Here is a 13,482-nt window from a genome sequence, read left to right as displayed (position 1 = left end):
TTGTAAATTGTGCTGCTATGAACATTGTGGTGCGTAGGTTATTTGAGATTGATGTTTTAGGATTCTTAGGATATAATCCTAGCAGTGGAATTGCTGGGTCAAAAGGCAGGTCAATTTTTATTTTTCTGAGAAAATTCCATACTGTTTTCCATAATGGTTGTACCAGTCTGCAATGAATTTTAACATTGTTGGATATAAATATAAAGCATATAAGAGCATCAACATATAGAGAATCTATGACTCCCTGAATTGCACAGTAATGAGACTCTTTTTTTGCCTAAACAAATTTGATTTGTTTTCTCTGTGACAGGCTCTTTTCTCTACCTCTTGCTTCTTAAGTGACCTGAGAAAGCTTTGAGAATGCAGAGAGATTCACCCACTGTTGTGGTATTTATGTCAATGTAGCTTTCCAGAAATTGTAAACATTTTTTAGCATGAAAAAAAAATATGATATTGTCTTAATGACAACAGGAATCTTGTTATTTCTAGAGTCATGTGCATGAGATTTTTAGTGTTTTATAAATCCACTGATGTTTGAACATTGGGCTTCAGTGGAAAAGGAGTTTATCTTACATTTTGCCTGCTGAGAATTTGTGGTTGATTCAATATGAACTTCATATCTACTCATTGCAGAACTGATTCCAATAACTTCCTCACTCATCAATTAAAATAAACAAATAAAACTCTCTTCTACCATGTCCCATATCTCAGTGAACAACACCAATATTCACTTATTTGCCAAAGACAAAATCCTGGAAATTAAAAATGACTCAATACTCTCTTTTATCCCCCAAAATACACTAAGCAGAGTTCTCTGCCAATTTATTTTATATACTATTGCCTTGCCATCTCCATTACCACTTATTTAGATCAGGTTAGCAGTCTTTCTCTCACTTTACTTAAAACTCTGATCTGCCCCTTCAATCCACTCTCCACTGCAACATCACAGAGAATTATCATCACTGCGACTGTAGTAGAGCATCAGATTTGGGCTGTACCTTGGACAGAAAAACAAAATGTCAAGAATCTGCTGAGTTCTGTATTTGGGAGTTTTTTAATCCTTTTATCATTTTTCCCTCCAGGGTCTTCTGCTGAGTGTTAAGTTGGAAGATTGATGCCAGGTGTCTCTGTACCTGAAAAAATTACACAAATGGAATTGGAGGCTTGAACTGAATGAAAAAATTGGCCAGCAGCCATGAAGATAGCTCATCACAGCACAACCCAATTCCATCCTTCCTCCTTTGTTCTTTTGGGGATTCCAGGCCTGGAAATTTTTCATACCTGGATTCGTTTTTCCTTTTGTGCTGTGTATCTGATTGCCCTCCTAGGGAACATTATTATCCTGTTTATAATTCAAGCTGAGCCTAGTCTCTGTCAGCCCATGTTTTACTTCTTGGTTCTGTTGGCCTGCACAGACTTAAGCCTGTCCACTACCAGTATCCCCAAGATGCTGGGCATCTTCTGGTTCAATTTAAGAGAAATTATTCTTGGTACCTGTCTTGCACAAATGTTTATGATTTAACTGTGAACCAGCCTGGAGTCCAGAGTACTGATGATAGTGGCCATAGACTGCTACATTGCTACATGCAAACCCCTATGATATACCATGATCCTCACCAACAAGGTGGTAGCTATGCTTGGTATTGTCATGACAGTGAGATATTTAATTTTCATCATCTTTTTTGTGTTTCTCCTCTTGCTGTTGTCATTCTGTGGTGCCTGAATCATTCCCCACACTTTCTGTGAGCATGTGGGTATTGTTCTTCTTTCCTGTGCCAGTACCAGGGCCAGTCATTTGTTTGGGATCGTTGCTTTTCCTGTGGGATTCATTGACTTGATTGTAACTGGTTTCTCCTCTGTGAAGATACTCTACACACAGTGCTCCATTTACCATCATGGGGTGCCCAATTTGAGGCTCTCAACATCTATGTCTCCCATTCTCTGTCATGCTCATCTTCTACATCCCAGCATTTTTTTCTGACCCACTGCTTTGGTCATAGCATCCTTGGCTATGTTCATGTATTTCTGTCCAATCTGTATATGGTTGTTCCACCTGCACTCAATCCTATTGTACAAGGGGTTAGGACAAAGAGGATTCAGGAGCAAGTCCTACTGATTCTCAACTTTAAAGGTGTTTGATCCTCAGATGCCCCAGTCATGATTATATGTATGACACACACACATATATATATGTATATAGTATATAGTATATACATATCTATATATCTATATATATAGATATGTATATATGTGTGTGTGTGTATATATATATATATATCATATATGTATGTGTTTGCATTTGGATTCAGCTATGAGGGAAAACTAAGGCCTAGTGCAATGCTTGAATTCTAAACACTCAAACACTACTGCATTAAACTGGTGCATTAGCTCTACTGACTTTCTGAATCAACCTGAAAAAGGTTTACAAGAGACATCAATTGTTATCTTTCTGCCCTCATCACATGTCCATAGTCACTGCCTCATTATACAGATGTGTTGTGTATGTGTGATTCAACCTTGGTTTCCACAACTGAATAAACTTGCCGAAGGTTGCCACAGGTTGGCTTGTTTTGACAGGATTGGCTGGATTTTTCAATTTTGATAAGGCGACTTGAAATTTGAAATCTAAGAGAAGGAATGAGTTCATTAACGATGATAAAAAGTTTAATAGAAACTTTAGTGCAAGAAGACTTGTCATGTGTACATGATATTTATGTACAAAAAATGTTCCACTGAGGGCACTAATGGGTTTCTGTGCAACATTCTAAAGGAAAATAACTAAAAAAGGCAACATTATTCCCTTAGTGAGTATGTCTTACCTTAATATTACTCCTTTAGGTCTGGCCTCTAGTGCTCCTGGAGTACTCCCTAATGATCCACATACCTCAGTAGACACAGAGGTAGATTTTTGAATCAAAAGAGTCCGTGATACTATCTCAAATATCTTTCCAGCATATATGGCAGGGATTTCATGTAATGCAACTTGCTTCTAGCACAATTATTAGAATGGCCACTGGATCAAACTAGGAGGGAATTGTTGTAGAAGACAGATCCAAGTGATAATCAAAATGATTAGAAAGATATTGCCTACTGCCATAACTTCTGTGCATCCTTGTTTGAAAACTGTTTCTCAAGCCTTTTACCCCCTGACACTTCAGCCCTGCTACAGCCACAAGTATAGCATGCCTCACAGCCAGAGGGTGCATCGTATTTCTACTGCATACTCCCAGGTGTTGGCAGTAGGAATATGTTGGTGTGTAATCAAAGTGCAGAAGGGACAGGAACAGGGCATGGACCACATCTGCTACTGCCTATCCCTGTGCTGGTCAGATCTCATTCTCTATGTATGTTATTTCTGTCCTGTCACTAGTTCTTCAAGATGTGGCCTGCCATAGTTTCTAAGGAAAGATGTGAGATAGAAAGATACTTCCTACCACTGCACTTTGTCCAGAAATTATAATAATGCTCTTTCCCTTCCTCTTTTATAACCCATTCTAGGTTCCATTCATGGGCAATCAGCGCTTTTAGAAGTTTTTACTTCTAGCTGCCTCCTCTTCCCTTAACCATTAAGGTCTGCATGTGCCAAATGCCAGAGGGGAATTTATGTGCTTTCTCTTCATACTCTTTGTCTCTGATATTCAAGTCTTGCTAATTTCTTTATGCCAAATTAATGGTCTAATACACCGTTCAGAGATCTTTCTCCACCTTTGTGGCTTGCCCATAATTAAGGCTGTAATGTGAAAACTGCATTTTTTAGCTTTCTCATGGTGAGCTGATTCATTCATTATCAGGACCCAGATTTTCCCTCCCCTTTTGTTTGGCCACAGGAAACCTCCCTGGGCCATAAATCTGAGGCAAGAAAAAGGTTTTCATGCAAGTAAAATAAGCAAAATGAGGTCTGGGAAAATTGGGTAACCCTAGGCAATGCCCCAAACACTGCTCTCTTGATGGAATGGGTTGCTGCTATGCTTGTATAACTGTATTGCTTCTGGCTTCAGATAATTGGAGCTGTGATGGCTAGTTCTCTGCATCATTCTTTGCTACAGACTCTATGGGTTTATTCTGGAACTCATATTATGACTTGCCAGTGATTCCCTGCCCCCAGTTTTTTTTTTTTTTATCACTAATACCAGCAGCACCACTGGATCTACCACATCCTATAGTCTGAGAAGTAGGCTACTTGAACCTCAGCCTAAACTTCATACAGAATTCTCCTTGCTCTTGGACCCATTCTAAACTGTCAGTCTTTGATGTCACCAGATAAATAAATCATGCATTAGATCAAAATTCTCAAGGGTGTTTATATGTTATCTGTAAAATCCAGAGTTGTTTCTTTCTTAGTAGTAGGAGGTGCAAGTTACAATAATTTGTCCCTTTAACATGGGAGTGATGTCTGAACATTCTCCCCCCACACTGGAAATGCAAAAACATCCCTAATGTGGCAAACTCCTGAATCTTTGTGATATTTATCTTCCACCCTGCCATGTGCATGTGCCTTATCATAGAATTCAGGGTACTTGACATTTTCTGCTTAATTCCTCTGATTATGTGCTAGCATCCATGTACTGGATCAGTGTGGTAGGAAGTGCCAAAATGATCCAGGTTGTTTCAGTGTGTATGGTGACAAAGAGAAAAAAAAGTAAATGTAGCCAATGAAAAGCCCCTGTATGTGCATGGCTGTCTACTCTAGTTGCCTGGAAACTGTTTTCTTGATAGGGATTAGCAGAAAAGAACACATTAGTGAGAACAATGTTCCCATAGTAAATGCTAGACACTTTGTTTGTTTTAGTAAAGATGTCCCACCTGGCATAGCAGTTGTTATTGGGGCTACAATATTTTTTACCTAGTAAATGAATGTGACACCAAAAACAATAAAACGGAACCCAGTGTATTATTTGAAAATCACTACAGACATTAATACTATTAAGAATGCTACACAGCAAAAGGCATGTATTTGTAGTCAGCAATTAGACATAAACCATCATCTTGGATTTTTATATTAACAGTATCACAAGAATAGGGCTTCTTGAAAACATTTCATTCAAGTAGAACTATTGGTTATAGACATTAAAAAATTAGGAAGCTGATCTGAGTGTTTTATTGTAACTATAAACTATCAGTATAGAAGTATACATAATTGGTTTTATGTATATTTTTATCAATATATTTCTGAAAAATCAGAACTTGGTACTCATTGATATTTTGTCTAGACCCTCTTGCCCTAGAGCTTTGCTCTTACATGAGTAATCAATAATAATTAATACTTTTATTTCCTAACTATCACACTCTACTCCTTCAGCTGGTATAGAGTGATTAACTCTGAGACTATCCCTATGCCTTCAGGGACAATACGGACTGCTTAGGGATCACTGAATGGGAAAAGCTGAGAGGAAAGATTTCTCCCTGAGGAATAAGAAAACGCTTGGCTCTTGAGTCTCTGGCCCCTTCAGGGCCAACAAGGCAGTCTTTCCCCAAGGCAGCTGAAGCTCAAGCATAAACTATTTTTTTTTCTGAAAGCCAGAATGTAACATTAAGACAGCACAGGAGCCCTTCCTGGCAGAGATATCTTTCTTCATCCAGTAAGTTTGGCTCCACCAGAAGAGGAAGGCACTAATCCGCTGCAATGATACTGGACATCCTGGCTAGAGCAGTGATTGTGGTGGGACTAAAGCTGGGCTTGCAACTGGAAAAGCTGTAGGGTTGAAGTTGAGCTAGAAAGGCAAGTGAGGGAGAAAAATGGGACAGCACCAGGTGGAGATGACTGTGCCAAAGCTGAGCCCAGGCTTCTTGCTCTGGGAGAGGTTAGATCTAGATGGAGGTCCAAGGATCTGTAGCAGAGTATCATGCGAGAAATTTTTTGAAGAGCCTTCATGAAAATGTTACAGGAACATGAGGCAGAATGCAGACTGGGAAGGAAAAGAGGATTCCCAGTCATACTCCCTTGATTATTATTACTTAGAAATCTTCACTAATCTGCCTTTTACTACCTTTATTTCCTAAAAGTGCCTGATTTCCTTTCTGCTTTTTTCTTTACTTTCCTTGTGTCCCTTGTCACCTCTATTTATGTTTAAGCTCTCCTTTTTAAAAAAGATTTTATTTATTTATCTTTAGAGGGGAAGGGAAGGAGAGAAGGAGAGAAATATCAATGTATGGTTGCCTCTTGTGGGTCCAGGTCTACCTTTTATTTCACCTTCTTGTGGCTAATATACTTTGAAGCTTATTTCTTAAGATTTTAATTATTATATTTTTATTTTTAAGAGATATGACTGATTCTTCTTATTCTAAGTATGCTTATCTGTTGCTTATATTTTCTTATTTATTCATCTTAATTGTTTTATTGTTGTTCAACTACAGTTGTCTGAATTTATCCCTACCACTCCCCCCCAACCCCAGCCATCCCCACCTCCCTCCCCTGATTCTATACCCCTTTGGTTTTGTCCATGAGTTCTTTATAGCTATTTCTGAAAACACTTCCTCCCTTTCCTCCCATTATTCCCTCCCACTTTCCCTCTGGTGTTACTTATAATTCAAGCTTATTTTTCACTTCTTAAAACCCAATAAGGAAATTTGCTCAGTGTTCTTTATTAATAACTTCAATATCTCAAGTTTTTATAAATTGAATTTTGTTATCATTTTTATGGGCTTTTACTCATGATTTTTTCTTTTTTCTTTTTTTTTTACTGAGAAACCCTATTTCTTTAGAAGTCTATGTGTTGAAGTTTTCTGAGGTGTGAGATAAAAGTTGGTTTCTCAAAAAAGGATTGGGGCTTATTTCTTTTAGCTGTGTTTCATCTTATATTTTCTGGGGCCACTATGGCTTAGGGTAAATTTAAATTTCTCTTTGATAAAATAATAATATAAACAACAAAAATAAATATGGAACAGAGTTTTCAAGTAATATACAAAAATTTTAAAATTGTGTCAATTTTTGACAAGGCAATTCAATGGGGAAAGAGTAGTCTTTTCGACAAATTGTACTTGGGTTACCGGATACCCATATGTAAGCGAATGAAATGAATTTCCACCCTTTTGTTATGGATTAGAGATATAAATGCTAACAGACAAATCAATAAAATTCTTTGGGAAAAAAACATAGAAATAAATCTTTGTGAGCCTGACTGAGAACAAAAGTCAATTCTTTGAGACAAGGAGTTGGTGTAAACTCAGGCTGCAAAGTTGCATAAAGACCAGATTGTGGTTCAGGTTTTACAGGAAAGATTTGTTACATAACAAATTTGGAAGCAGTCAGTTTCCTTTGAATTCAGGTGGGGATGAGGGATGAAGATGAAAGAGTGGATTTATTTCTAGCACCTTCATTCATGATACAGTGCTATAAAGTCCCATCTAAGTGGGAGATCACCTAATAGATTTTCTACCTCCTTAAGCCTGGATTTTATTTTCTGTCCCTGAGCTCTAGTAAGCAATAAAAACTGGGGCTTAATTGGAGAGGGGAGGGGATAATGGGGGAAAAGGGTAAAGGGTTTACAGGGACAATTATAAAGGACACCTGGACAATAACAAGGAAGGGTGGAAACAGGGGAAGGAGGTCGGGAGGCCTGGAGTGGTGGGGAGGGGTGGGGGGAAAAGGCAGAAAACTGTACTTGAACAACAATAAAAAATGTTAAAAAATAAAATAAAATTGAAGACCAATCTCAAAACAACAAACCAAACCAAAACAAAATTTGGTGCTTAAGTTCATATAATGATACAAATGCCCTCATGTTGAAAGCCAACATCAATGTTTGATTTTAATGTCTTGATTTCACTCTATCCTTAGCCTGATAATCTTTTCTTTTAGCCTGTTTGTGGATACATTCAAGGCATTCAGACATACATATAGCTATAGGTAAGGCTGTTAGCATAAATAGAGACACAGAAAAACATAGATATGACTGTTATTCATTTTCATCAGGAGCTTTGCTCTATATACCCAATCCATCATGCCTCTGGATGCCTTTTACCTTTTACTTCTTTAAAAACTTAATTGTAGGTGCCTCAGTTTTAAAAATGTATATCTATACATTTTAAACTGATTTAAACTGAAATGTTTTCTTTGATAGTACATGTTTCATTAAAATAACATTTGATGCTTAAATGATTTTAACTCATTAAATATTAACCAAGCAAACACTAAAAAGATACATTCACAAGGGAGAAAAATATAAAATAATACACAGATGGACAAACAACATAAAACATTATTTTACATATTCAACAAATATTTTTAGCCACCTCTTATGTGTTAAAAAATGTGGTAGGTACAAGGGATCGGTTATGTCCTTATCCTCATGGATCTTACAAGCTAAGCATGTAGTCATCAGAGTCTGTGGTAGCATTAACTCCGTCTTTCTTCTTCAGCTACTCAAAGGCTTCTACCTCACTAAAGTCACTGCCAATGATGCTCGATGGCAATAGCTCCTTCTCTGTTGAAGTTTCTGAGTTCCTCCTGAATTGTTTTGTGAGATCACCCAGGTTGCAGTTCTGGCTGTCTATGCCCCTCAGCCTCCTTTTCCTTTTAGCCATGGGGGCCAATAGTATTCTCCTGATCACCATCTGGCTGGAGGCCTCTCTGCACGAGCCCTTGTACTACCTGCTTGGCCTTCTTTCCTTGCTAGACATGGTGCTCTGCCTCACCGTCATCCCCAAGGTCCTGCTTATCTTCTGGTTTGATCTCAGGCCCATCAGCTTCTATGCCTGCTTCCTTCAGATGTACATCATGAATAGTTTTTTGGCCATGGAGTCTTGCACATTCATGGTCATGGCCTATGACCGCTATATAGCCATCTGCCATCCACTGAGGTACCCATCCATTATTAATGATCAATTTGTAGCTAAGGCTGCCATTTTTATTTTGGCCAGGAATGTCCTTTTCACAGTGCCCATCCCCATTCTCTCAGCACGACTCTATTATTGTGGAAAAAATGTCATTGAGAACTGTATCTGTGCCAATATGTCAGTCTCTGGGCTCTCCTGTGATGACACCACCATCAACCGTCTCTACCAATTTGCTGGAGGCTGGACTCTGCTAGGATCTGACCTCATCCTCATCTTCCTCTCCTACATCTTCATACTACGAGCCGTGCTGAGACTCAAGGCAGAGGGTGCTGTGGGCAAGGCCCTAAGCACATGTACCTCCCACTTCATCCTTATCCTCTTCTTCAATACCATCCTTTTGGTCTTTGTCCTCACTCATGTGGCTAAGAAGAAGGTCTCGCCTGATGTGCCAGTCTTGCTCAATGTCCTTCATCATGTCATACCTGCAGCCCTCAACCCCATTGTTTATGGAGTGAGAACTCAGGAGATCAAGCAAGGAATCCAGAGGTTACTGAAGAAGGGATGGTAATAAGGACAACTGGATCTCTGTACTGTTAAAAGAGAATGACTTAAAAATCAGGTAATGGAAAATTGGGTTGAAACTCATAGTTCAGAGATATAAGTTGATGGAAAATGTAATTTTAATTCTTTAAAAAGTTCTTGACTCTATCATTTTCCTTAAATTCCAGTGCTTCCCCCTAAAGTCTGTCATTTCTGTAACTTAATTTTTTTCCCAATTTTACAAATCTAAAATATGAGGACTCAGGAGGATGAATTTTATAGTGGAGAAGTAAGTTCCAGTTAATATAGCATTTACTATTTCTGTACATAGATATAAATGTCCAATGTCTGCAATTAATATTGTTGTTGGTGGTGTTAACCTAGTTCCATAATGCAGTTCTGAAAAGACCACAGTATTTTAAATATCAGTCCTGAATAATGAAAAGTTTCTAAAGTCTATAAATAAATTTTGTTCACTTTTCCTCCAACCAGGCCAATATTTTTCTCTTATTCTTTTTTTAATATCAGAAAAAATAGTATTTATGGCAAAAAGTAATAATATGTAAGTAAAAACTATATATAAAGTAAAATTCTAACATGAAACTATACAGATCACAATTAGATACCTAAATATCAATGTAGCTTTAAAACATTAATTAAAAGGTATCAGGCTCTGGCTGGTGTGGCTTAGTTGGTTGGAGGGTCGTCCTATAAGAGAACAGTTGCAGGTTCAGTTCTTGGTCTGGGTACTTACCCAGTTTGCAAGTTTGATCCCTGGTCTGGGCACTTATGATCCCCAGTTTGGGTGAGTATGCGGAGGCCATCCAGAGATGCTTCTCTCTCTCATTGATGTTTCTCTCTCTCCCTTCCTCTCTTTCTAAATGCTATGAAAAAAATGTCTTTGGGTGAGGATTAAAAAAATAAAAGTCAGAAGCATGAGACAAACTTGGCAAACACTAGCATGAGATTTTAACGAAAATATCCTAGAAACTTATAGACTGCTGGCTAAATAGTAGCAAGCATGCAAATAATCTGAATGACAACATTTAACTACTTTGGTGTAATGGATCTGTAGAACTCTTCATCCAGCAAATTGAGAACCTGCATTACTTTCAGACTCACAAAAGCACTTACTTGCAAATACTGATCTTGTGCTAGTTCACAAAGTAATTTAAAAAAAAACAGGGTCAAACAATACATTTTCTGAACATAGTGCAATTAAATGATAAATCAAATAAAACAAATAAAATCAAACTATCTTGCACTTTTAAAAATAGCTGTTGTTGTACACATTGATTTTCCTGCCTCCACTTGTGCCCTCCTAAAGTCTATTATTCTGGGAACAGACAGAGCAATCCTTTTCAAATTCAAAACAGATTAAGTCATTCTCATGGAAAACCAAAATTTTCTATTGGCTGTTTTACCACCACTAGATTTAAACTCAAACTCTTTACTATGAGACTACATGATCTGGTCTGCTAATAACTCTCCAATCTATGTTTCCTATCAGGTCCTCCCCACCCCAACCCAATATTATTTCTATTCCAGGGACACTGACTACCTTCTTTTTAAAATATAATCTTTATTATATTTTTCCATTTCCATCTAGTCCCCTTATATCCCCCTCCCCACAGCAATCATCTCACTGTTGTCCATGTGCATGAGTCCTTTTTCCTTTTTGCTGAGTCCCTCCACCTCTTAACTCTCTCCTCCCCAAGTAGCTGTCATCTGCTCTTCATCTATGAGTCTGTCTCTGTTTTGCTTGTTAGTTCAGTTTGTTCCTTAGGTTTCACATGTACATGAAATCATAGGGTATTTTTCTTTCTCTAATAGGCTTATTTCACTTAGCGTAATGTTCTCCAGGTCCATTCATACTGCTGCAAAGGGTAAAATTTTCTTGTTTTATATGGCCAAGTAGACTTCCATTGTGTAAATATCCTATAGCTGTTTTATCGATTCAACTGTTGGTGGACACTTGGTTTGCTTCCATATCTTGTCAATTGTAAATAACACTGCAATGAACATAAAAATGCTTGTTTTTTTGAATTAGTGTTTTGAGTTCCTTCGGACATATTTTCAGAAGTGGGTCAAAAGGTAGATACATTTTTAATTTTTTGAGGTATTTCCATACTACTTTCCAAAGTGGCTGCACCTGTCTGCATTCCCAGCATCAGTGCAGAAGAATTCCTCTTTCTTCACATCCTGGCCAACAATTTTTGTTTTTTGATTTTTTGATAATAGCCATTCTGACAGGTGTGAAATGATATCCCATTATGGTTTTTATTTGCATTTCTCTGATGATTAGTGATGTTGAGTATCTTTTCATACACCTATTGGCTATTTGTATGTCCTCTTTTGAGAAGTGTCTGTTCAGGTCCTTTGTCCATTTTTTTATTGTTTTTTTTTTTTTTTTGGTGTTGAGTTTTGTATGTTCTTTATAAATTTTGGATATTAACCTCTTATCAGATGTATTGACAAATATGTTCTCCCATTCTGTGGGTTGTCTTTTATTTTGCTGATGATTTCCTTTGCTATAAATTTTTTTTAGTGTAATAAAGTCCCATTTGTTTGTTTTTTCTTTTGTTTCCCTTGTGGGGAAGATATATCTGATAAAAAATTTCTATGGGCAATGTTCAAGATTTTACTGCCTATGTTTTCTTCTAGGGTTTTTATGTGTTGCAGACCCTGTCCAGCAGAGTCCGCCTGTTGTGGTTTACAATGAGAATCAATGCACAGGCAACAACAACCCTGTGTGGAAAAAGGGAACAGGCACGACTACTCTCTCAAGGGGAGAGTGCCTATGGTGCCTCGGCCACTCTTTCAAGAGGGGAGTGCCTCGACCCTTGCCTAGACAGGCTTTTATTGTTTTCCTGGGGTCTTACATCAGAGAAAGATTTATTATCTATCACATAGAACATTATTGTCTACATTCTAGGTACAATCAAGGAAATAGAAATAACATGCAGAGGGGAATGGCAATGAGCTCATTAGCTCTGTCCTTGGGAGAGCTCACACGGGTTTTGGGAGTTACCTTGAGGATAAACAATATACATTTGTTGCTTTAGACCAGGGTAAGGGAGTTTTAGCAAGAGCAAGCCATAACAGTCTGTAAGTATTTTCTAGGCCTGATTGCCATGGGAAAACTTGGTTTGAAGGTCTGGCTCCTGCCCACCACATCACATCTGTAGGTTTTCCATACAGAGCTGAGTCACATTTGCCAGGCCAAGACAAACTGGTCCCCTACATTTATGGTTTTGGGTTGAACATGTAAAAGTTTGACCCATTTTGAATTTTTTCTTGTGTGTGGTGTAAGAAGGTGGTCTAGTTTTATTTTTCTGCATGTTTTTGTTTCAGTTTCCCTAACACCATTTGTTGAATAGACTGTCTTTAGCCCATTGCATGTGCTGGTTTCCTCTGTCGAATATTTATTGACTCTAAAGGTGTGGGTTTATTTCTGAGTTCTCTATTCTGTTCCATTGATAACAATCTGTTTTTATTTCAGTGCTAGGCTGTTTTGATTACTATGGCCTTGTAATATAGTTTGATGTTAGGTGGTATAATTCTTCCAACTTTGTTTCTTTTTCAAGATCACTATTACTATGTGGGGCCTTTTGTAGTTCCATATAAATTTTAGAAATATTTGTTCTACTTCTGAGAAATATGCTATTGAAATCTTGATAGGAATTGCATTGAATGTATAGATTGCTTTGGGTAGTATGGACATTTTAATGATGTTAAGTCATCCTATCCATGAACATGGTATGCACTTCCTCTTATTTGTATCTTCTTTAATTTCTTTCTTCAGTGTGTTACAATTTTCCAAATACAGGTCTTTTGCATCCTTGGTTAGGTTTATTTTAGGTATTTTATTCTTTTTGAAGTACTTGTGAATGGGATTGTTTTCCTAATTTACCCTTCTGGTAGTTAATTTTTTGCATATAAAAATGCAACTGATTTATGAATATTAATTTTGTATGCTGCCATTAGGCTGAATTTATTTGTCAGTTCCAGTAGTATCTTAGTGGAATCTTCGAGATTCTTTATATACACTATCATGTCATCTGCAAATACAGACAGTTTTACTTCCTTCTTTCCAATTTGGTTGCCTTTCATTTCCTCTTCTTGTCTGATTGTGTGGCTAGGACTTCCAGTACTCTGTTGAATAAG

General features: G+C 37.5%; 1 protein-coding gene and 1 pseudogene across 1 annotated transcript; both read left to right on the top strand.

The window, feature by feature from the left end:
* The first annotated feature begins 1,195 nt into the window (after nt 1-1,195).
* Nucleotides 1,196-2,139, top strand: LOC119062055 (olfactory receptor 52E5-like; annotated as a pseudogene).
* A 6,256-nt stretch (nt 2,140-8,395) lies between these two features.
* On the top strand, nt 8,396-9,395 carry LOC119061993 (olfactory receptor 56A3). Its single transcript, XM_037162782.2, has one exon. It carries the CDS (start codon nt 8,396-8,398, stop codon nt 9,341-9,343), a length of 948 nt encoding a protein of 315 aa, XP_037018677.2. The 3' UTR covers nt 9,344-9,395.
* The last annotated feature ends 4,087 nt before the right edge of the window (nt 9,396-13,482 follow it).

This window comes from Artibeus jamaicensis, unplaced genomic scaffold (assembly GCF_021234435.1).
Source record: "Artibeus jamaicensis isolate MK-2021 breed Jamaican fruit bat unplaced genomic scaffold, CSHL_Jam_final contig_2962, whole genome shotgun sequence".
Lineage (NCBI taxonomy): Eukaryota > Metazoa > Chordata > Mammalia > Chiroptera > Phyllostomidae > Artibeus > Artibeus jamaicensis.
The sequence above is the reverse complement of the archived record's forward strand: the minus strand, read 5'-3'. Positions and strand labels throughout refer to the sequence as shown.